The sequence below is a fragment of the Doryrhamphus excisus genome, linkage group LG3 (genome assembly GCF_037039965.1).
Source record: "Doryrhamphus excisus strain RoL-2023G ecotype Guam linkage group LG3, RoL_Dexc_Guam_v1.1, whole genome shotgun sequence".
In the NCBI taxonomy this organism is placed as follows: domain Eukaryota; kingdom Metazoa; phylum Chordata; class Actinopteri; order Syngnathiformes; family Syngnathidae; genus Doryrhamphus; species Doryrhamphus excisus.
Genome location: NC_136359.1, coordinates 21,088,813 through 21,112,934, shown reverse-complemented (window position 1 = coordinate 21,112,934; position 24,122 = coordinate 21,088,813). Strand labels below are relative to the sequence as shown.

The 24,122-nt window shown below is 39.6% G+C and overlaps 1 protein-coding gene across 1 annotated transcript in view; it reads right to left on the bottom strand.

Moving 5' to 3' along the window:
• Positions 1-4,334: 4,334 nt before the first annotated feature.
• The window catches only part of htr7c (5-hydroxytryptamine (serotonin) receptor 7c), a 36,124-nt gene continuing 16,336 nt past the window's right edge, over positions 4,335-24,122 (bottom strand). Inside the window, exon 2 of the mRNA XM_058071399.2 lies at positions 4,335-8,010. Within this exon, the coding sequence (XP_057927382.1) occupies positions 7,272-8,010 (739 nt within the window). The 3' untranslated portion in view covers positions 4,335-7,271. The remainder of the gene's footprint in view (positions 8,011-24,122) is intronic.

Sequence of the window (24,122 nt, the reverse complement as noted above, 5' to 3'; positions counted from 1 at the left end):
GGACCTATTATGCTTTTTCCACTTTTCTGACCTATAAATGTAGTTAGAATGTTGTATTCTCATGTTAAACGATACCAAAGTTTCAGATGATGAGGTTTGTGCATTTGGAAGAGAGCCCTGAAAGCGGTTTGAGATGACGAGTTTTTTCTAACACTGGCTCATTGTGAGGTCACAGGTAGTTGGACTTCCTTATATGGGCGTGCCGGGGTATGCCCGCCCTCCTCCCCGCTCTACTGAACTCTTGTGGAATATTTCACCGTGTTAGCATTGTGTTTATTTTGTGTAAGTAAGCGATTGTCATGTAGCACTGTAGAGCGTGCATAAGGGACGTCTTATCTGTATGAATGCAAATTAGCTCACCGATGTCTGGAACACTGGTAGTCCCACAAAAGGTGTAATGACCACATTTCCACTACCAATGTTGTGCCAAGATTGTCTGCAACCTCACGTCCAGCTTTTGAACTCCACAAAGTGTGTACGACAATGAGTGCTCCTCCTCGGGCAGTCGTGGTGAATGCAGCGCCCTTACGTCCCAGTTCTCCTGAGCTCCACCGCACCAGCAGTGCCTACGTTACCTACGTCGATCTTGAGCTACCAGTAGCTCCTAACTACTTTTTATGTATTCATTTATTATCAACTCCTATAGGGACAAAATTAGAAAGTGGGGTTCCAGAAGTAGTCACAAGAAGTAGCTTGGAAGAGTGACCAAGTGGAGTGGGCGTGCCCGGAGGCGGGGAACAAATTAAAACAGTTTTGGAAAAACAAGGTAATACAGCTGAATAGGTGCAGATTCTGAAAGATCTAGAAAGTTTTCTGTGTGTGTTATTGTGTGTAGCTCCTCTATGGGAGTACATAACTCAATAAAAAGGGCTGATAATTAGCATAATAGGTCCCATTTAATCTTATTTCATCAAATACTTGGGCGCTGATTGTGTAAGTAATTACAGGTGAATCAATTATTTACCAGCTCAGCTATCGAACCCTCCGTTTCTCTCTTCAATTGCCATTGTTCACTCGTAACATATTCTAAATTTAAGCCTAACACACTTACAAAAACATTTAAAGTATTAAATATATAGGTACTCACCAGTATTGAACGATGATGTAAGATGATCGATTTGGAGTCACTGTGTCGTTTTTAACCCCGATCGTCAGGCTAGCAATAGAGCCCAGCAGGCCAGACAAGGTGTTTGTTCGAGCCCATCCATCCATCCCTCCACAACCAAGGTAGGGGCAGCATTCTAAGCATGGAATTCCAGATTTTCTTCTCCCGGCTCCTCCTGGAGGATCCCATGGCCGGATGCGACCTGAAAAATCTCAGCATTGTACACATATTATAAGTGAAAGGACATTTAATGTTGCTGCATATGTTGTGTTTCACACCACACAGAGAACTGGGGGGCCCGCAAAAAGCGCTTGGTTTTAGGAGATTTTGTACTTGCACAATATTGAGATTTAAACCCTGCCTCTCTGGCTCCAAATGTTTGTTGACGATATATTGTACTGTTTTGATGCTACCCACATTTGTTAGTAAATCAACAAAAAATGGTGTCATTACATCAGGATGGAGACAATTGAATTTCTCTCAAAATAAATCTGCAGTGCTCTTTTGCTTCACTGGTTCCTCCATGTGATTCCTTTCATTATCTTTTCTCTGAGCATGTACGAGTCAAGTAGGATTACACCTTCCTGCTGCACTGACGGCATGTATTGAGGTCAAGTAAGTTTTCTCCTCTTGTCAGAGGTTTTGAAATGCACTCCTGCACAGTTGAAAGCGCAACAAAGATCATACGTCCTCCTTCTTCCTCTTAATGTCTGTGCACTACAGTGCAGTTTCATCAAGAAACCAGCAGATAGCTGTCCCCCAGACTATGAATCAAATATTCAGCTGCAAACAAACAAAAGAATATGAGTGTTTCTTTGGGTAAACAGTCTGTAAAGGCTTTAAATAAGGCTTCAAGTGTGTTTTTGTCAGAATGATGACAAACTTTTTAAGAAAATACTGAGCTTAACCAAATGAACGCAGGACTGGCCTCAGGAGCTCAGGAGAACTGAGCCTGCCCGAGGAGGAGCACTCATTGTCGTACACACTTTGTAGAGTTCAGAAGCTGGACGTGAGGTTGCAGACAATCTTGGCACAACATTGGTAGTGGAAATGTGGTCATTACACCTTTTGTGGGACTACCAGTGTTCCAGACATCGGTGAGCTAATTTGCATACATACAGGTAAAACGTCCCTTATGCACGCTCTACAATGCTACGCCGCGCACCCATGCCCTTGTCCCTCCCACCGGCGCAAGTGGCAAAGAGGCGAGAGAAGCTGAGTATAATCTTAACCAAATGAACGCAGGACTGGCCTCAGGAGCTCAGGAGAACTGAGACGTAAGGGCGCTGCATTCACCACGCCTGCCCGAGGAGGGGCACTCATTGTCGTACACACTTTGTAGAGTTCAGAAGCTGGACGTGAGGTTGCAGACAATCTTGGCACAACATTGGTAGTGGAAATGTGGTCATTACACCTTTTGCGGGACTACCAGTGTTTCAGACATCGGTGAGCTAATTTGCATTCATACAGATAAGATGTCCCTTATGCACGCTCTACAATGCTACATGACAACCGCTTACTTACACAAAATAAACACAATGCTAACACGGTGAAATCGAAGTCCTCAATTACGGTCCACTAATTTATTATTATCATTATTATTATTTTAAAAGGGATTGTTTAAGTAGATGTTGACATATATGGTCGACCACTTTTCTCAACATAAAAGACGTTATTAGATTGTAGATTATTACAAAATCTTTGTAGTCAAGACAACAATACCATAACAACGCTGGTAGAGCCATGTCACAGGGGCAGCAAGCCTGGTAATGGGCTCTACCTTCGTAAACCAGGCATAAGCACGGCGCAGCACCACACCAACGGGGTGAAGCCAGCGCACTCTGCAAGTTTTGTGAGCAGCGCAGTCAAGTGCAACGCCGCGCACCCACGCCTCTGTCCCTCCCACCGGCGCAAGTGGCAAAGAGGTGAGAGAAGCCGAGTGGGGCCCGACTGGCCTGCTCATTAGAGGCCAGCGTCATGCACCACGTACGCCACATCGTGGGACACGTCATCTGTTCCTGACAGTTAAATTAAACACAGCATCACGCTATTCCAGGCATATTGCTTGTTTTCCACCAGCACTCTTGCAAGTTCCCAAAGTTGCCACTTTGGGAACATGGGCTCTAATACAGGAGTACTAACACTTTACACAAACTATTCTATCTCTTACTATAAAACATATAACGTGTATTAGATCTAACCGGTAAACCGATTAAATGATTAAAATGTCACATTCACAGTTTGACATTTTACAGGTAATCAAATTATCATTCACATAGTATAATTCACAATTGAATTCAATATGGCAATAACGATAATTAGACATAATAGCTACGTAGCGTTCATTAGATATACAGTTCATGTATTATGTCCAGTTAGCGAACTGCAAATGCTCGCATTCATCAACCATTAGATGAGAAAATGAAAATGACAATACATCTGAACATATTAAAAATGTTTCTGCAATAGGCACATTTTGTAATTATTCATGAAATCATAGGAGGAAATGTTGAAAACACATTGGCGGCATGGATCAGATGGGATGAGTTGTTATCTCCCAACCTGGAGGTTGCGGGTTCCATCTCCCGGCTTCCCTTGATCATGTCCAAGTATCCAAGTATCCAAGAGCGAATCAGGAGGGGAGTTTAATGTCAGCTGAAGTGAAGTTCAGGGGACCCAAACTACCTTTGTTATCCACCGGTAGCTCCCGATTCACGTAATGGGCACCCCTACTCTAGTATGGAGTAGAGTATAAAGAGAGAAGAGTATAAAATATTTTATTGTTAGCGCTGTGACATTGTGTCAGGATGACAAATCGGGCCTTTTATTGGGGTCTAAAAAAAGCGCTGTGCACCATACAGCAAGACGTGGCTCGGCAACCCTTCTCTCTTGACCTGCCTCTAACTAACAGGCTCCACTGTCCTTTATTACCTAACCACTGAATCACAGCTCAGAACCATTCACAATACACACAACATAGCTTATGAACACGGACGAATGAAAATAAAAATACAAAGACAAATTCTAAATCATTTTCTAATTACGGCTCTGGCATAAATGAGCAAGCAATGGTTAGTTTCAGTTTTGATTTCAGCTACAGGGGTCTCAAACACCCGGCCCGCGGGCCAAATGTGGCCCGCAGGACACTAGTTTGAGCCCCCCGCCTTGATATGAAAGTTTAATGTCAGTGCGGCCCGTGCAAGTTTGATATGGATGCTGTATGGTATCATGTACCCAGAAAAAATTACTACGTTTGATTAATGTTCATGTTAAAGGTTAAATAACTGTTAATAGTTATCCTCCCTATCCGTGTGGAAGTGGTGAATTTTTGGCTATTTAAGTTTAAAGGAAATAACTTGAAGGCTACCGTTTAGGTCGCTAGCTCTCTAGTTTGCGAGCTAGCATGTGTCTCAAGACCCTGCAGTTGCGCAATATGTTGTAAATAAAAAGAGTATAAATGTGACTATAGTCGTGTTTTGTCATGTCTACAGGGCTCTAATAATGCTATGTTCATTTTAATCTGAAAAAAATAATTTGTCTACCCACCAACTATATGTGGTTTCTTAAGTTTTTATTATTTGCCGTTTTATTATTATTATTATATTTATTTATTTATTACTGATTGATTGATTTTCTTTACTCTTGATTTGTTGATTTATTTTTCATCTTATTTTGTGTAGAAAAATAAAAAGTAGTGGAATTTTTTATCAGAGCTTTTCTTGTAGAAAATTGGAACAAAGTGAAGTTTTTGAAATTTTTTTGTTTTTAATTAATGCGTTTTTTGGGTTTTGTTTTTTTTTTTGGAAAACCTGATGCGGCCCAGTCTGACCCAGACCCGAGCTCCAGTGGCCCCCAAGTAAATTGAGTTTGAGACCCCTGGCCCTAGGGGGTGTTGAAATTAGGTTCCACTATATAAACAAATCTGGTTTAAGATAAATACAAGCCCATATAAGGTTAATTCATATCAAAAGAGGATGCAGCCTTGATGGATTTTCTGCAGTTTGAATATGAGAAAAAAAAATGTGAGGATTTACCATTATGAGCATGTGTGTCTTTATTTACAAAAGTAATAGATGTAATTCCACTGAGTATTTAAACAGGCCAATCACAGAGCAGTTGTATATACACTTGACAAAGCTTGAAAAAGAGCTGCTGATTACAAAAAGATAAGAGTCACATATGTTTCGGAGGAAATGTGCAGTAAGTAAAGTCGAGGTAGAATCAGCACACACTGTTTGATTGGCAGCCTGTGACACACATTTGCACAAGCCGTCAAAAGAGTTGTAACGGTTGATCACTTCTCATCTCAAAAGAACGATAGAGATACTTGTTGACTACCAGTGTGAAGCAGCCTCTGGAACACATTGTCCTTTAAAGTGTTTTTAAAGTTTTCTTGCTGTATCATCAAGGTTAGCAAGCCGACTGCAGTGTGAATAAACAACAGTCGTGAAAATAACTCATTCAAGTGCATGACTGTGTGAAACATGGAACACTTATGGTAATAGCTACGGTACCGTTCACTATTCAGAGTCTAAAAATATCTGTTTCAGGCAACATATCGTTTTCTTTATAAGAATAAAAACTGAGGTTTTCACGAGAATAATATGTTCAACCCAAGTTGTCACCTGTTATTATTTAACCCCACATTGTGAACATTTGTTTTGTTTCGGTGACAGGACTACTTTAAAACTATGATTTGTGTGTGATACCAAATGATACGTAAGTGTACAGCAAAATACAACATTAATGTGCAGTGAGGTTCAAATTCTGACTCAAATTCTTCTTAACCCCATTTATTTATTTTTTTAATGAAAACTATATTATTTATTTAATGTATTTATTTGGATTTTCTTGTTTATTTACTTCATTATGACTTTTGGAGACCTGCTGGAAATGTGTATTTAGCTGTACTACTATGATGTAAAAGTGCTCCTTATTTTCTCTTAGCTGATCGGCCGCCCTTGTAAAAAGGTGGCAGCGACAAGCACCAGCTCACGTATACTCCTTCCACGGCGAAGCAGTGCACCTCAGCTGTCTGTTTCACAAAAATAGTGTTGTAAGACGTACAATACAGTCAAAACACAAGAATGCATGGTGTATAATAAAAGGGTAGGCTAAGCTAACATAGCCTACTCCGTATATCAGAAAATGTTCAAATTCCGACTCAAATTCTTCTTAACCCATTTATTTATTTTTTAATGAAAACCATGTTATTTATTTAATTTATTTATTTGGATTTTCTTATCTTCTCTTCTTATTCCGCCGGTCTCGCCTTGTTTATTTACTTCATTATGACTTTTGGAGACCTGCTGGAAATGTGTATTTAGCTGTACTACTATGATGTAAAAGTGCTCCTTATTTTCTCTTAGCTGATCGGCCGCCCTTGTAAAAAGGTGGCAGCGACAAGCACCAGCTCACGTATACTCCTCCTTCCACGGCGAAGCAGTGCACCTCAGCTGTGTGTTTCACAAAAATAGTGATGTAAGACGTACAATATAGTCAAAACACAAGAATGCATGGTGTATAATAAATGTTTCTGCAGACATCTGCAATCAAAGGGTAGGCTCAGCTAATATAGCCTACTCCGTGTATCAGAAAATGTTCGGTTTTTACTTAAGAAAATGTAAAAAAAAAAAAAAAAAAAAGTGATTGGACAGCTCATACAGAATCACATTCATATACAGAATCAATACATTTTAAAAATAAATAAATTTTTAACGATGGTGTCACCTCCCCTGCCTCCCCTGATATGGTTAGCATAAGATGCTAAAATGCATTGTCCTCGAGGGCAAACACTCTTTTTTTGTAGTATACACAAATTGTCTGGCTTCCATTGTCTTTATCTCGATGTGTCCATGATATATGGTGTGATCACCCAACAACAAATGCACAAAAGCAGTGTCAACTTGGATATTTCAGTTCTCTACCATTTTGTTTCTAAAAATAGCTCACAACTGAGTCCCTCTCTTGCTCTCTCACACACACACACACACACACACACACACTAAAGTGATCAGAGAGCTTCCAACAGTGACCCCCATTCTGTCAGAATGTTTCTTATCTACATGCCCGCTGCGTTCACACCACAATCCACGAGGTACACGAGAACAAGTGCGAGGCCACCATGTTGCACTCTGTGAGTCAGTGTATGCTGGCAAAACCTTCCTTAAACCCTGAGGGCTTCGTGCACACCCACCGCTGACAGACGGCGGTTGATGTTGCGATATCGGCAGCGAAGAAGGTCGCGATAAGTGGAGCGCAGGTCTCGGTTGAAGAAGGCATAGATGAAGGGGTTCATGAGGGAGTTGGCGTAACCTAACCACAGCAGCGTGCGCTCCAGCCAGATGGGCACGCAGCTGCACTCGACCCCACAGATGAAGGGCCTGGCAGTGGACAGGATGAAAAACGGCAGCCAGCACACAGCAAAGACCCCCACGATAACCCCCAATGTCGTGGCTGCTTTCTGCTCTCGTTTGAAAATGGAGATGTTTCTGCGTTCACGGTTCAGCAGTCGGGACAATGCGGCGCACTCCTCCGCCACACCAGGAGGCTTTAGGCCCTGCATTCGTAGCGCCTCATTAGCCACTGTTTCGAGGCGCTCACGGCGGGAAAGGTCAGTGAAGCGGTGCTTGGCCCCACTCTTGCGGGCCGCCCGGAAGATTTTGTAGTACATGACCAGCATGACCAGCATAGGGATGTAGAAGGCTACGGCTGTGGAATAGATGGTGTAGCCAAAGTCTTGGCTGATGAGGCACACGCCGGCTGTGTGGACATTTTTGGCCCAGCCGCAGAATGGGGGCAAAGTGATGGAGGCAGACACCAGCCACACGCCCAAGATCATCTTTGCCATCAGCTGACCATTCTGTCGGGCCGGGTAGGTAAGGGGCCGTGTGATCCCGAGATACCTATGGGTGGGACACAAAAACAGCATTAAAATCGGTGACTAAAAGCTACTGTTTTGTACCCTTGACCAGTGGAAACGACACCAGGGTCCATTTTCTATACCGCTTGTTAGGGAATGACAATGTTAGGCCAATTGCATAATAAGTCATTATTACTAGTTACTGTAACGTTAATGTTCATTCATTCTTTCATTTTCTACCGCTTTTCCTCACGAGGGTCGCGGGGGGTGCTGGAGCCTATCCCAGCTGTCTTCGGGCGTGAGGCGGGGTACACCCTGGACTGGTCGCCAGCCAATCACAGGGCACATATAGACAAACAACCATTCACAATGGCTGTAGTAACGCATTGATTCGCTCTAGCCACCACCCTCTTTGCTTCTCTCTTTAATTACCATAGTTCGGTCATTCGTCAATAAGTGTTGCGGTTGCTCCCAGAGTTAATAATAATAATAATAATAATAATAATACATTTGAATGTGAGTGTGAATGGTTGTTTGTCTATATGTACCCTATTATTGGCTGGCGACCAGTCCAGGGTGTACCCCGCCTCTCGCCCGAAGACAGCTGGGATAGGCTCCAGCACCCCCCGCGACCCTCGTGAGGAAAAGCGGTAGAAAATGAATGAATGAATGAATGAATAATACATTTTATTTGTATAGCGCTTTTCAAAATACTCAAAGACACTTTATAGAAGAATGGAGTTGAATAAAAGCAAGTAAACACAGTAAATGATACATTAAAATACAACATTCATTCATTAATACACAGTTAAAACATGAGTAAAAGCGGGACAGGGCACAGCAGTCAGTTGATGTTCATAATGCACTCAACCTCCCTGACAAAGAGCCTATTGCAGCCTCTAAATTGTTTGTTATTTGTGGCTCGTGGCACACTGTAGAAATACAATTAAAGAATAATAATTCATACCTATGGACAATTTGGAGTCGTCAATTAACCTAGCATGTTTTTGGAATGTGGGAGGAAACCGGAGTACCTGGAGAAAACCCATGCATGCACGGGGAGAACATGCAAACTCCACACAGAGATGGCCGAGGGTGGAATTGAACCCTGGTCTCCAAGTTGTGAGGTCTGCGCGCTAACCACTAGACCGCCATTAATGATTGAAATTGTAATTTTATTAGATTACGCTGTTATTTCTAATGCCATTATTCCCAACACTAATCGCGGGTGAGCTATACTCGGGGCGAGAGGCGGGGTACACCATAGATTAGTAAACAGGCCAGTAGTGGAGCCTTAGTTATAGACTCATTAATTCATTCCACAATGTCCAACTCTAACCAAAACGGACGCTAACCAAATCATTCATTCATTCATTCATTTTCTACCGCTTATCCTCACGAGGGTCACGGGGGGTGCTGGAGCCTATCCCAGCTGTGTAACTGAGAAGGGAATGAATAATGGCTTCACTTCATTATGAAGTGCTTTGGGTACTTTGAAAGCACTATAAAATGTAATACTTTATTTGTATTATTAATTTTCCATCTACAGTAAAATTTAAGAATTTGGCACCAGTGTTCCAACATTTTTGCAGGGCACTGGAATTCAATTGAACGGGAATTTCATTCTGACAATATTTTTAAGCAGCCTGGTGAAAATGCTCTTTTCATTCACTGAAATATATTTATTAAGGCAGTCAATTGATTGAAATATTTAATCACGATGAATCACATTTGTCCATAGTTAACTCAGAATTAATCACATTTAATCGCAGACAGAAATAAGTTTTTATTCATTCATTTTCACGTGGGTTGCGGGCATGCTGAAGCCTATCCCAGCTGTCTTCGGGCGAGAGGTGGTGTACACCCTGGACTGGTGGCCAGCCAATCACAGGGCACATATAGACAAACAACCATTCACACTCACATTCATACATATGGACAATTTGGAGTCGCCAATGAGCCTAAATGTTGTTTGGTCCAGAGACTGGAACTGGAACAGAACTGGAGGTAGCAGAGATGAGGATGCTGAGGTTCTCATTGGGTGTGACCAGGATGGATAGGATCAGGAACGAGTTCATCGGAATGACATGACATGAGAGGCCAGACTGACATGGTTCGTCATGTCCAGAGGAGAGTGAGGGAACTAGTTGTATTAATTTATTTAAACGGTTTTCTACCTTCATGTAGTAGTGTTTCTCTTAGTTGTACTGCTTCCAGTAGTGTATGTGTATGTTTGTTTTATTATCCATATCATATTTCAGCTTCTATGTGTGGCCAGGTTTGATCTGTGCAGGGCCTTCAGAATCAAGAGTGCTGGCCCATTTCATTTCAAAACTATTATCAATAGGGATGTTTCTGACTCAATCAGATTTCAGATTTGCCTCATGAAGCCAACTAGCCGGCCCACAATAGCGTCACAATTTTTCCATCTTCTGATTTGTTGATGAAGGCAAAACTGAACAAGAAGCCAAGTGAGGCCCCCAAAGGCTGATGGCGAGGCAGAAATGGACAGCTCTGGTGAGTATTTATTATTTTAAGTCTGGGTGATTGGCAATATACGTTAAGGTTATCATTGTTTTTCAAACAATACTGAACCTCACAAAAAAAAATCACGGCCAGCTAAGTCGCCACTGAAGGCCCAGAGGTACACAAGGTACATCCAGGTAGAGCATCTGTCTATGACTATGAATCTATGGTTATTCTGACAGTGTAGTACTTTATCTAGAACACTCTCACTTTGCCCTAAGCTCCTTGATAGCTAACTTGCTCACTACATTAGTGTCAACATCAAGTGTGTCAAATCAATCTGCCACATTTTGTTCTTTAAAAAGCTGAAATTTCAGGTGATGTCAAACATGTGTCATGACCCTTCAAAGAAAGACATTACAATAAGAGGTCATATAAACCATAATTACCAGGAGGTGACTGACTTTAAAGGAACGTTGCAGCAAAAGAGGGAGCCATCAATCAAACAAAGCAGCAAGAGTGCAAAAAATAACGAAAATGTGGTGTTGGAAAGAAGAGCTGTTTTTCTCACAAAATGCAAAGGTTGTGTATGTTGCAGTGTAGTATTTTGGCAGTATGCCGTAAGCGTTCTGCATTCAGCATCAAATGCGTCATTAATTAAAGCTGTATATTTCAGTCTCTAGGCTGTTTTGTCTGGTTTCTGCTCTGGTTTATCAGAAGATAAAACGCTTTAAGGAGCACAAACCAATCCTCGCCCATGTCCACAAGAGATGCTATCGGCAGTGTGGAAATCAAATTTAGCTCGGTCAGCCTGGTCAGCTTCACCACTTGCAAAATTGCAGACACTTTAAAAAAGGAGGTATTGAATATATTACATATACCTGCCAATGCACCCTTATGGAAAAAAAAATATTGCAGTATATTGGCAAATATAATGCAATGTATTAGGAAATATATGTCCATATATGGGATCTTATGTTTATATTTTCCAATATAGTGCAATATATGCATAGATCATATATGTGTATATATTGATACATATAAAAAAATATCTTGCGATCAAGACCAAAAAAGGACTATATTTTTACATATATAAAATTGCATATAATTTGGGATATATAAACTCATATATTATATATTTCAATATATTGAAAGCGGCAATCATTTGTATATTCTGCAATATATTGCCATATATTACATGAATATATAATATATTGTATAATATATGTACAAAAATATATTATTCCATGTATTTATAATATATAATGTATTGGAAAATATAATGGAAAAATAATAAATGATAATATAATACAATATATTTAAAGTAATATATTGATAAATATATTTTCTTTTCGTAAGGGCAACTACATTTGATCTAACTGTAAATTATTTTGGAGTTTTTTTAGGATGATGCAAGTTGTAAAATGTGCTAACTAATTCAAATAAACTGAACAATGGCAATGTTATTGGATTATGAAAAACAGCACTAATCCATCTTGTCTGTTTAATATGCCAGCCTTAAAACATTAGATGCAGTCCAGCACATTAAATTTATGACAGCTGAAAGCGCCCAATTTAATTTCCCCCATGCATGTCTCACAGCTGATGTAAAATGATCACTTTAAAACGCAAAAATGCACCAAAAACGGCAAAGTAACTTAACCGCAACTTTACCAGCATGCCTTGCAGCAGGAATATACAATGGTTTTTTTTTACATAGGTATTCAGCATAGATATTTATTTTTATGTAGGGATTTCATGTGTCTTAAAGTGTTGTGTTGTTTAGATGGCTTTTTAGATGACTATTTTAGTGACTAGGTGCTACACTCTTAAAAATGCTGGGTTAAAAACAACCCAATAGGGGTTGTTTCCCAACCCAGCGCTGGTTAAATATTGGACCAACCTCGCGTTGGGTTATTTTAACCCAACAAGTTGGGTTGGTTATCTTAACCCAACAATTGGGTTGTTCATATGACCCAACGATGGGTTCATATTTACTACACTGCTGGGTTATTTCAACCCAGCAAATTGGGTTGCCAATATACCATTTATTTTTTATTTTTATTTTTATTTTTATTTTTATTTTTATTTTTATTTTTATTTTTATTTTTATTTTTATTTTTATTTTTATTTTTATTTTTATTTTTATTTTTATTTTTATTTTTATTTTTACTTTTACTTTTATTTTTATTTTTATTTTTATTGTTATTGTTATTTTTATTTTATTTTTATTTTTATTTTTATTTTTATTTTTATTTTTATTTTTATTTTTATTTTTATTTTTATTTTTATTTTTATTTTTATTTTTATTTTTATTTTTATTTTAAGTTTTTAAGTTTTATTTTATTTTTACATAATGGAAATCCCAACCCAGCAGCAAATAACACCCAACAGAGATAACCCAGTGAATTGGGTTCTCAGAATACCCAGTTCAATAAAAATTACCCAATTAAATGACCCAACAGGCTCAACCCAGCGGTTGGGTCAAAAAAACAACCCAGCATTTTTAAGAATGAGCTACACTTATTTTATTTGGAAATGTCCGGTGGGCCGTAATAGGACGCTTAGCAGGCCTGATGTGGCCCGCAGGCCGCAGTTTGCCCACCCTTGGTATAAACAGATTCTGGACAGAGAATCCTTTATTATCTTTATTATGTGTGCGTGGATTATTTGTCCAAAGAACACACAGAACAATTAACAAATTGTATCGGTCTCCTTTGTTCACCGAATAAGCACAGTGGGCCGTAAGCTAGGTCATGATCTGTACTCTGTTTTGGTCTGCAGCCCTTTGCTGGACTCCGCCCCACTTGCCTGGACTTCGCACTTGCAACTAATCAGTCATTAGATCTTCTTAAACCAAGCCACCTTGATATATGCATATATGTATATATATATGCACGGTTTGTTTGCTCCTGACATTTTTGCTTTGTGGTTTTGTATTCCTTGCTGCGTACTTTTCCTGTAAGTAGCTGAGATATCTAGTATTTCCTTGTTTGCTACTTTGTACTTTTTGTTTGTAATTCTAGTTTCCCAGTGACCTTCTGTCACCGCCGTATGTTGTTGTACTTTGTTTTTTCTGCTTTCCGCCTTTTGTTATCATTAAATACTATTTTCACCATTTTTGCCTCTGTCTCTGCTCCAGTGTTCACAAAACCTGGCACACGTGCCAGCCACTGTACCATGCTAACAAGTATCAAGAGCAAAGGCATCCCGTCAGCCACCAGTTCCAGCCGCAACAAAATCACCATCGCTCACTTGTGAGGGAGGCACCAAGCCAAACAGAGTTTGCTCAAAGAGTTGACACTAGACACCAGACCCTAATGAAGATCCACAAGCATGGGTGCCCAAAGGGTGGCCCAGGGGCTATCCGTAGCCTATGGCTCATTTTTCATTCGCCCTAGGCACATTGCAGAAACAATGGTACAAACAGAGCAAAAGGTTCAATTAGAGAAAGCTGAAATAACCAATAACCATTAATTTGGGATTTTCAAAATCCCATTAACAAAAAACACATATAGATTTTTAAATTCTAAAAACAAAAAAATATATACATTTTTACTGTACAGAGTTCCCTCGCTCTCACTCAGTTCACCTTTTGCTGGCTTGTTGATCTCAGTGCAAATTTAGTGCTTTTTTGCAGCATATGAATGCTCTTACAAGCCGAGTCTAGCCCTTTAAGAAGAACTGCATTGTGGGACAAAACCCACAATGTTGACGAAACATTCTGTGCCCAAAAGTCAAAGGTGGATGCTAACCATCGCACAAAAGGTAGGACTTCTGGACATGCTCCAGAAATGTAGTAGTTACACAGCTGTAGGGTGCCTTTACAGACTGAATCTTTGGATTGAGGAGTACTACAACAATATGTTTTAACCAGGATACAAAAATGCTACAGTACAGCGGCACCATGATGGAAAGGAACCGTGAAATACATGTAAGTTACTTAATAATTTCTTGTGTCCAACCTTGTAGGTTGATCATTAAAAATCAAACAAACAAGGAAGAAATGTGAGAAAATGTTAATGCCTGTCTGAAAAAAAGCGTATAAAGTGCAGGGTGACTGGTTTTGCAGCCGTACAACACATGTAATAAACGCTGTATATCCAAATATCACAGGAGGTGAGTGTGTCGGGGGGAGGGGTTATTTCTTAGGTAGGTTCATGGCCGAGACCAAGGATTATGGGCTCAAAAAGGTTGGTGGCCATTACAATAAACACACAATTACCTTCCATCCATCTATTTTCTATGCTCCTTATTAAGCTACCTATGGACAATTTGGAGTCACCGATTAACCTAGCATGCATGTTTTTGGAATGTGGGAGGAAATCTAATTACCCGGAGAAAACCCACGCACGCACAGGGAGAACATGCAAACTCCACACAGAGATGCCAAGCGGAGAATCGAACACAATTAACTTGTCCTCTAAAAAGATTCCTCTCTTCACAGGAAAGAGCAAGATGGCTCAGCTCATCTCACCTAAAATTCAATGCACTTCCAAGTCTCCTTTGAAGACTACTTAAACTTATCAGAGGGATCAGTGAGCAATGTCAAATAGAAACATGACAGATCCCAAGATGGGAAGATCTTATGCAGTGGGAATTCCCGGAGATTTATAATGGATTCCAAGTAAATCAATATTTCTCTTTGCATGCATTATTCAGTAATGATGGTGGTTATTTAGTGTTTGTGTGTCTGTGGGCATCTCTAAGACCATCTATGACTCATCGTTATCCAACTGTTTTCAGAAGCACCAAAAATGTCAAACATTTGTTTTGTTTATGAAGGCATACAATCAGCAGTGACTTGTACGGTTTCCATATAAATGCTAAAGATGTTGTCAAACAACTTAATGTGCTGTGCTATGTGTTTATACTGTAATGACTATAAAAGAGGAGGAAATGATAATGTAGTCATCATCCTCACCGAACCGAGTGTCCCAAGGTGAACCCACAGTGCTTGGAAAAATCCTCCTTAGTATCACCCTGCCCTCCCACAAGGCAAGAGGAAAACGAAGAAAAAGTAACACATAATGAATGTTTATAAATTTTCAACAACAATTTGCAAAAAGGCGGCACAGTGGACGAGTGGTTATTGCGCACAGACCTCACAGCTAGGAGACCAGGGTTCAATTCCACCCTCGACCATCTCTGTGTGGAGTTTACATGTTCTCCCCGTGCATGCGTGGGTTTTCTCCGGGTACTCCGGTTTCCTCCCACATTCCAAAAACATGCTAGGTTAATTGGCGACTCCAAATTGTCCATAGGTATGAATGTGAGTGTGAATGGTTGTTTGTCTATATGTGCCCTGTGATTGGCTGGTGATTGGCTTGTTGGTCATACCACAATTTCTGTTTCTTCTGGGCCTCCTAGGTTCTCTCTGTCTTCCCCTTGCTACCTGGCCAAGCTGTCCCTCATGTGGAGCATGTATTGCACTCCCCGCTCACTGGTGTGGGTTGTTGATGCTTCCCAGGTCTGAGTAGGTCCCGTGGGCCTTGAACATCCCAGCCATACAAAGTTCAAAATGCCAAAATCCTGTTGAGGTTTGAGGAACTTCACGGGAAGTCTCAACCAAACATTTGTACCATTCTTTGGTTCAATGTTTCCAACCGTCCATCCATTTGAGGAGGTAATGGTGTGGTCTTGATGGAGGTAATTCCTAGCTCTTTATGGAACAACTGCATCAGTTAAGAAGGGAAATTGGTCCCCTGGTTAGTCAGCATCGCATCCGGGAGGACGGGTTCTGAGAATAGTTGAACCGGTGCATGCAGAAAGTGGGAAGTCTTCAGGAAATCTGGTGGCATAATCGTACACAACCAATGGACCCACAATGGCTCTCACCCAAAAAAGTGGAAAAGGTTTGGACTCCTCTATCATATCCATACAAACAGATTTTAGTACATGTTTTGAATGTGCTGGCAAAAAAAAATATTATTTCAAATACAGCAGCTTGCCATTAAAAAAGCTGTTAACGATGTCATAAAATGATTAATGGATTATTTTGTTGAGGAAGTGAGTGAGTCTGATGACATGGTACATATATTGCTCAAGGACATGACAACAAGGATGGAACATCTGCAGTGTTTCCCATACTTTAATTTATTTCTGACGGCGTGTCACAAATAAATTTGGACTGCCACAGATACATTTTATGCTATCTTTTCTTTCTTTTTGTTAAGATTGTTGTGAGTGATCGTATCCCAACTTGACGTTTTCTGATTCGAACCTCTGTACGGTTGATGGCATCATAATTTAACACTACACAACTGACTTGGTTGCGCATTATAACACATGTGTTGATCAGTATAGTGAGATATTAGATATACAATGACATGTACATTATTTTCAAAATCAGCACCCATCTGCATGGAACCCAGGAAACAACATGAATGTTTTTTTTTTATGGCACGCAAACTCGACAAAATAAAATCAACTTCAACATTCTGTTGTCAAATAAGGTAAAAATTAATTAGATAATAATGTCCACAAACCAAAAACCTGTTTCACCCGTTTACATACAAACACTGAGTCAGTCTATTTGAAAATCCCAAATGCAAATGAGATGATGTCATCATATACCCACATACCATGTCAATAATACACAATGCTGCACCCAGTTCAAAAAAGTACAGGATTTTTTAATATGTATATCATATTCATTGCTGCACCCTGTCACAGACCAACAGTGTGGCCAAACTAATGGAGAATTCCATTACTTCCACTGGGCTACCAGCTAGGTCACTGTGAACGGTATTATTTTTTGAAACACTGTAACCGGCCATAGTGGGCAACAGCCGTCTGTCTCCTGGGCTATCTCTCAAACCTTTTATGTCTGAGAGGGAATACACGGTGAAATATTTACCGAGCTGTGGTTGGGTTTGGGTGGCAGAGTGGTAAATTTAGAATACTAAAAAGAGGAACAGGACAGTGGGGAAGTCAATTTACTTTTTGCCACAGAAACTTTCCACTCATTCACTCATCCTTTCATTTTTTCCGACTTCCAAGGCCATTGATGGAGTTCTAAGGAGGTAAGGTTGTGAAAAAAAGTGAAGTGGGACACATTTTAGAGCGAGAGCTCATGCTTAGTTTTTTTTTTATATTATTTGAGACTGCTGAAAAGGAAATAATACAAAAACTCCCCATTGTTCACAGAATGCTGATTTCTGTCACATATATTTTTGGTAGAAGATTCTTATGATAGCTGTGTTCAAAGTTTTATTCGATGCTTGACTAAGTCCCAATGTAATATTGCCCTTAAAATAAATTTGTCAACTTCCTGTACTGTGCATATATTGTAAACTGAGCTAGGGTTAAGGCTAAGAGCCCTTGAGTATCAGCTCTTCTGTTCAGTCTAATAATCAAATATACCACATCCATATCACATGTAACTATCTACCCAATAACAAATAATATAAATTTAAAGAACGGGAAAAAAAAACCGTCAATGACAACCACTTGTTTACTGGAAAGAAGAAGTGCAGATTTTTTATGGCCGTTGCTGTGCAGCTCACCACCTGTCCTATCAACTATCCTATCAGCCTTTTTACTGGCTCCCACAGCAATAGAGATGATAGACAACTATTAGTGTCACAGTGATAAATACGTTCTAAGCGCCTGTGTGCCCATCGCTGTCAGAGCAGGGTGTCCTTGGAAAACAAAGCAAACACTTCTCGCATCTCAGCCTGCACAGAATAGCGTCAAATGCAAAAAATAATGTACAGGGAAAACTGAAATGCTATAAATGAACACAAAGTGGTTGAAGTTAAGAAGGTCAGGATGATAAAGGTATGCCTACATTTAAGCCAGCTGTTCCATATGTTGAGTCAAACATTCCAGAAACAGTGACAGGTGATATCATGCGCCATCAGTTTGAAACAAGAAACGATTGTTAAAACGAAGTTATTCCTGTTTGAGCAAAGATCCAACACAGCAACAAGTCACAGTATTTTTGTGTGCATTTAGAAATCAGTCTTGAATGGCTCTGCGTACTGTTTTAGATTTTTTTTTTTAACACTGAGACCAGGGTTCAATTCCACCCTCGGCCATCTCTGTGTGGAGTTTGCATGTTCTCCCCGTGCATGCGTGGGTTTTCTCCGGGTACTCCGGTTTCCTCCCACATTCCAAAAACATGCTAGGTTAATTGGCGACTCTAAATTGTCCATAGGTATGAATGTGAGTGTGAATGGTTGTTTGTCTATATGTGTCCTGTGATTGGCTGGCGACCAGTCCAGGGTGTACCCCGCCTCTCGCCCGAATACAGCTGGGATAGGCTCCAGCACCCCCCGCGACCCTCATGAGGAAAAAGCGGTACAAAATGAATGAATGAATGAATGAGTCCTACTGACATCACTGCAACCCGGACGTCCATATATGGGCATGTCCAGTTGAGTAATGGCTACCATGAAATTGTTTTTATCTAGTGTGAGGCAAAGCTAATTTTGTTTAGCTTAGGCAAGCATCAGACAGAAGTGACTGGAGTTTCTGATTCCTGGTTAGCAAATGTTAAAACATGGGATTGCGACAAAAAAAAATAGTAAGCAATTTATTGCAAACCATTTAATTTGTTTAAGAACACGACCTTGAAAAGCCAACAAAAATGTATTTCAATGTCATTTTATGTCACGTATTCACACTGTCATGATCTCTTGATGGCAAAGGCAAAAAAGCTTTCTCTCTTTAAATGCAGTCAGATTGTTGAGCTGCATAAGCATAGGCCTCTTGTAGTGTGTAGGTTGAGCGCTCCTATTAAACTTCTTAAAAGATGCTGAGGGTTATGGGGCAAAAAAGTCAAGGGTTAGATCAAAAAAATATTCCAATAGAACGTTATCAAATCCAACCCGATTCCAATATTGCAGCTTTGAATATTGGTCAATACGTTATACATTTATTTATTACTTGTTTGCATGAAATGTTAGGAAAGGCTCGATCAAGTGATATTACTCAATTAGAGAATAATAGTCAGCAACAGTAGATATGACAAAACGTCTACGATGTATCGTTTTTATCAAAAATAGCCATGTGTAGCGAGGCTCAATGAACCCGTTGCAGCCAATGACTTGCAAAAATTCTTCAAATGTGCGTCGAGGTTGGTCAGATTAGATCAGACTGTGCAACCACTGGAAACTTGTGCATGACAATTTTTGAAGTTTTTTTCAGACTTTAACAAAGAACAAAGCCATACACTGACCATGTACCGTTCTGAATGCTGAACTGCTTTTTCCTTTAGAAACAATGGAGCATTTTGATGCTCTACTTAGAAAAGCGTTAATAACCAACAATGTAAAATGTCTTGCTGTTTTTCAACTCGGGAGTGTCAATGCAAATTGTGATAAATTATGGACCTTTAAAAGCAGAGTGTTAAAGGTAGGACAAAATGCTAAATGTTCAGTTGGTGGTTTCAAAATGTTGATTGTCTTGTCTAATTTGGAAGGAAAAAAATTTGCATTAACTGAGTTGCATGCATTTATTCACATTTCCCTTCTCAGGTCCCACTTTGCATGCCCTGGGTCTAATTTGAACAAGTCTTGCAGTGGACAAGGTTTGACAAGTGATTCAGATTTTCCAAAATAAAGCCAAGTTTTTACGAGATTTCATATTGTATTCACAGTATATAGTACATTTGAGCCCAATGTTGGGATCCTTCCGTTTGAATAGGTCGGCTTTAAAGTCTTACTTTTGTCCATTTGCAGTCACTATGACTATTATGACGATAAAACCCTAAAATAAAACTCGAAAAATGCCAACAGTGTTCAATGTACATAACTGACCTTTCTATTAGCCAAGCTACAGCAATTCTTGTATCAGATCACAAGAAAGTATATTTATCTGGCACACAATGACTCAAGCCACTCCCACGGGACATACGGAAGAGTGCATACTGCTAGTTTTCAATTTCGCTATGAAGACTCAATAACATGCTGTTTTGCTGTCAGCATTTTTTAAGTCATGTGCTGGAAGACACAGCCATCCCAATGAGAGTGAACATTGTAAGTGTTGTCGCTGTTTCTAAGCTGCTGGTGTTGACGGAAGTAATATTAGCTCATTTGGGCTGTGTGAAATCAATGTACTTTCGAAATACATTCCGGTAATGTTTTAAATCATCAAAATGAAGATAAAAGATGGGTTTTATAGTTGAAATAGGTGCCTCCTATAATGTGCTCGGTTTCCCTTGTTAGAACGCAGAAAAAGGAAAGAATAGTGTTAATGACTGACATGAGGATTGGGATTGAAGGGCAAAATTCCCGAAAAAGTGCACAGTATGCATGTTAATTTTATACCAATTTGAAAAGGAAAGTTTAATAAAATAAGGTAGAAGTATAAAAATACTGTATATGTACATCTGTGTAATACTTGCTTTTATAGTCAGTATAGTTACTCCAGACTCCATTCACTGTGCAATATCTGATCAACCTCCATGTGCAATATTAAGGGCTCTAAATGCAATATACTAAGTTCTATGTGAAGTATTTTCATAATGCCTCATATTAACTCTCTAACAAGATCTCAGTGTATAGACTGGTTATATATCTCATCTCGTTTCATATTATCTACATACTGTATTGTATATAACTTTGGGAAAAACTGTTGATTTTGTTAATACTTGGGTTGTTTACATTGTTTATTTTTCTATATTGTGTATTTTGTACTGCTTAACTGATTCTGTACTCTTGCTGCTGTGCAATACAAATTTCCCCACTGAGGGACGAATAAAGGCATATCTTAATCTTAATCTTAATCTCTTAATACAACCAGTGATAAAGCCTAATTTTTAAGGCAATTCCCACTCTCTTGACACTGCAAATAACACGCAAATAACATGTTGAAACACACATTAATGTACAGTACCAAATAAAAACATCCATCCATGCATTTTTCTACGCTGCTTTTGCAGAAAAAGAACTGAAAAACATCACACACATTGTGTGCTTCCCTTTTTGGTCAGTCGTCACAATTCCTATCCCGGAGGACTCAGACAACATCATCTGGCCTTGATACTTCACTGGAGTCTTGATGCCTTCAGTCTCATGATGGCAGCCTGAGAGAGCATCTCTGAACTCTTCCAGGCATTTTGATATTTTGAATGCACTCGTACAAATCTCATGATCAGTGATCCATGGAATATTGGTCAAGCTACCCTACATCTGAAGTATGTATGAAATATGAACAGCTCTGGGTTTGATTATATCCATTCTATAACCAGAGGCTGTAATGTGAAAGTTCACAACACAGTTAATAATCTGGTAATCTTGGCGGCTTCATCCACTAATATTGGACATGTCTAAGTTCCATGTATGGGCTGTGTGTTGAGCACTGTATCTCATAGAATCGTTTTTTTAGTCAGTAAATCTGTGATTTCGCCTTTCAGGTCTTCAGCACTGTCTGTTGAATCTGGGTCAGAATGTATTTTAGTGCATTTGAAACGAGCAAGAGGGCGTGTTTTCTGCTTCACTGAAGTCTGCATTAAGAAAGCAATCTACCTCATCACATTCACTTTAACTTTCTGAAGGACTGTTATGCCTTCAGACATCTAGTGCAGCAATTCAATTCTATACTGGACATAAAAACAGGCCCCCATAGAGATCGAGAGCTACAGATGTAGCCAAAGCCCTGTTCCCAAAGAACAGTATGGTTCTGATTGTTGTCAAAATATACGTTGTCAAAAGTCGTCCTTTTGTGGCAGTAGCGGCACATGGTATGGTCATGAAGCTTGGAGCTAGACCCGTGGTTCTCAATTATTTTCAGTCATGCCCCCCCCCCCCCCCCCTCGATAATATCTATCTAAGCATTTATCTGTACTGTACAGACTGAACTTGACTGAAACTGAAACCAGGTTATTCATTCATTTTCTACCGCTTTTTCCTCACGAGGGTCGCAGGGGGTGCTGGAGCCTATCCCAGCTGTCTTCGGGCGAGAGGCGGGTTACACCCTGGACTGGTCGCCAGCCAATCACAGGGCACATATAGGCAAACAACCATTCACACTCACATTCATACCTATGGACAATTTGGAGTCGCCAATTAACCTAGCATGTTTTTGGAATGTGGGAGGAAACCGGAATACCCAGAGAAAACCCACGCATGCATGGGGAGAACATGCAAACAGAGATGGACGAGGGTGGAATTGAACCCTGGTTTTTTAGCATATAAACATATTCAAGAGTAAAATTGTATGTTGAGTACCATAAATTTGTATATGTTGGCAGGTCTGCACAAACATTGAAAGTACCACCAGCCTCAAGCTGCCTCAAGCCCCCAAAAATAAAAAACATATTTTGAAGGTCGTGAATAGGGTTTCTATTTCATTTCAAAATAAGGAATCCTACTTTATAAAAATGTACTTATCATAGTCATGTCTAGAACCTATGATGAGGTTATGGCTTTTTTTTCCCACACAGATTCATTGGTGGATTAATGAAAAAAACATTGGTAAATTTCTTCGTAATTATTATTATTTTATTTTTATTTTATTTCATTAAAAAAATTGTGGGTAGGGGAATTTTACTCAAATACAAATAAGTTTTCAACTTCAACAAATACAAATGCAAATACCGGCTGGGTTGCACAACCCCGCTATTATCTTGAATTCAATAGTGTTTTTATTATCATACCTGCAAAATAACCAAAAAATTGACTTCAAGGAAGCCGCTAGTGGCAGCATTTTGATGAAGAACATGAGAAACACACTCACAAAAGGTGATGTCCGTGTTGATTTCCTGCCATATTGTGTCTTTGTCTCTTTATGAAGGTAAAATAACCTTAAATGTTCATTTATCCCATTCATTTATCATCCATATGTTACATATTTTATGTTACTTATATGTTTTATGCATTTAAAAATAATAATTTAATGTACATTTTCAAGACTTATGGAGTAACTGCACTAGTAGGCAAAGAACTACAGAGTCAACCAGCTGATGACATCATAGGCAGGCAATGAAGCTCACTTCCGAGTCCGGTTTCCATGTACTGCCAAGCAGCCAACAGGGATGTTTTGTGCTAAAAAATACACAATAATTAATAAATAAATACTATAATTAATAAATACCTATTATGCGATGGGCCGGTATTGGGAAAAAAACTCCCTGAAAATGAGAATTCAGAGCCATCCCAAACTTTGTTTCAGGGCGTATAATCTGAAACTTTGGTATCGTTTAACACGAGAATACAACATTCTATAACTACATTTATAAGTCATAAAAGTGGAAAAAGCAGAATAGGCCCTTTTTAAGAAAACATCTGAACTCTGGCAGTGTATTAATATAGTGACAATATGCGTGGAATATTGTACCCTAACCAGAAAATATACGGATATATACCAAGGCAAAATTTTGGTGTGAATTTTTGACAAAAACATTAATTGTAAAACAGAAACACTTTATCTCTATCGTTTAATGTGTACCATGTGGGAATTTGGTTGCCGAGTTATGATGCATACCACCACCTACCAGGTATCACCAAATCTATCTGTGGCGGTCCGAATGTATCTGTTGCGGGCCGCCACAAAGCAGCAGGGGATAAGCAAACACACACGGCCTCTAAATGGTATTCAGCTTACCATCTTCATGTCCTTTCTGCTTATCCAGTGTGTCAGGGACAAGCAGGCGAAAATATTTTGCGAAGTTCTTCTCTGGAGAGACAGTGCAGCTGGGGAATATGTACCCGCAGCAACACACACACACATGACCTGACACAG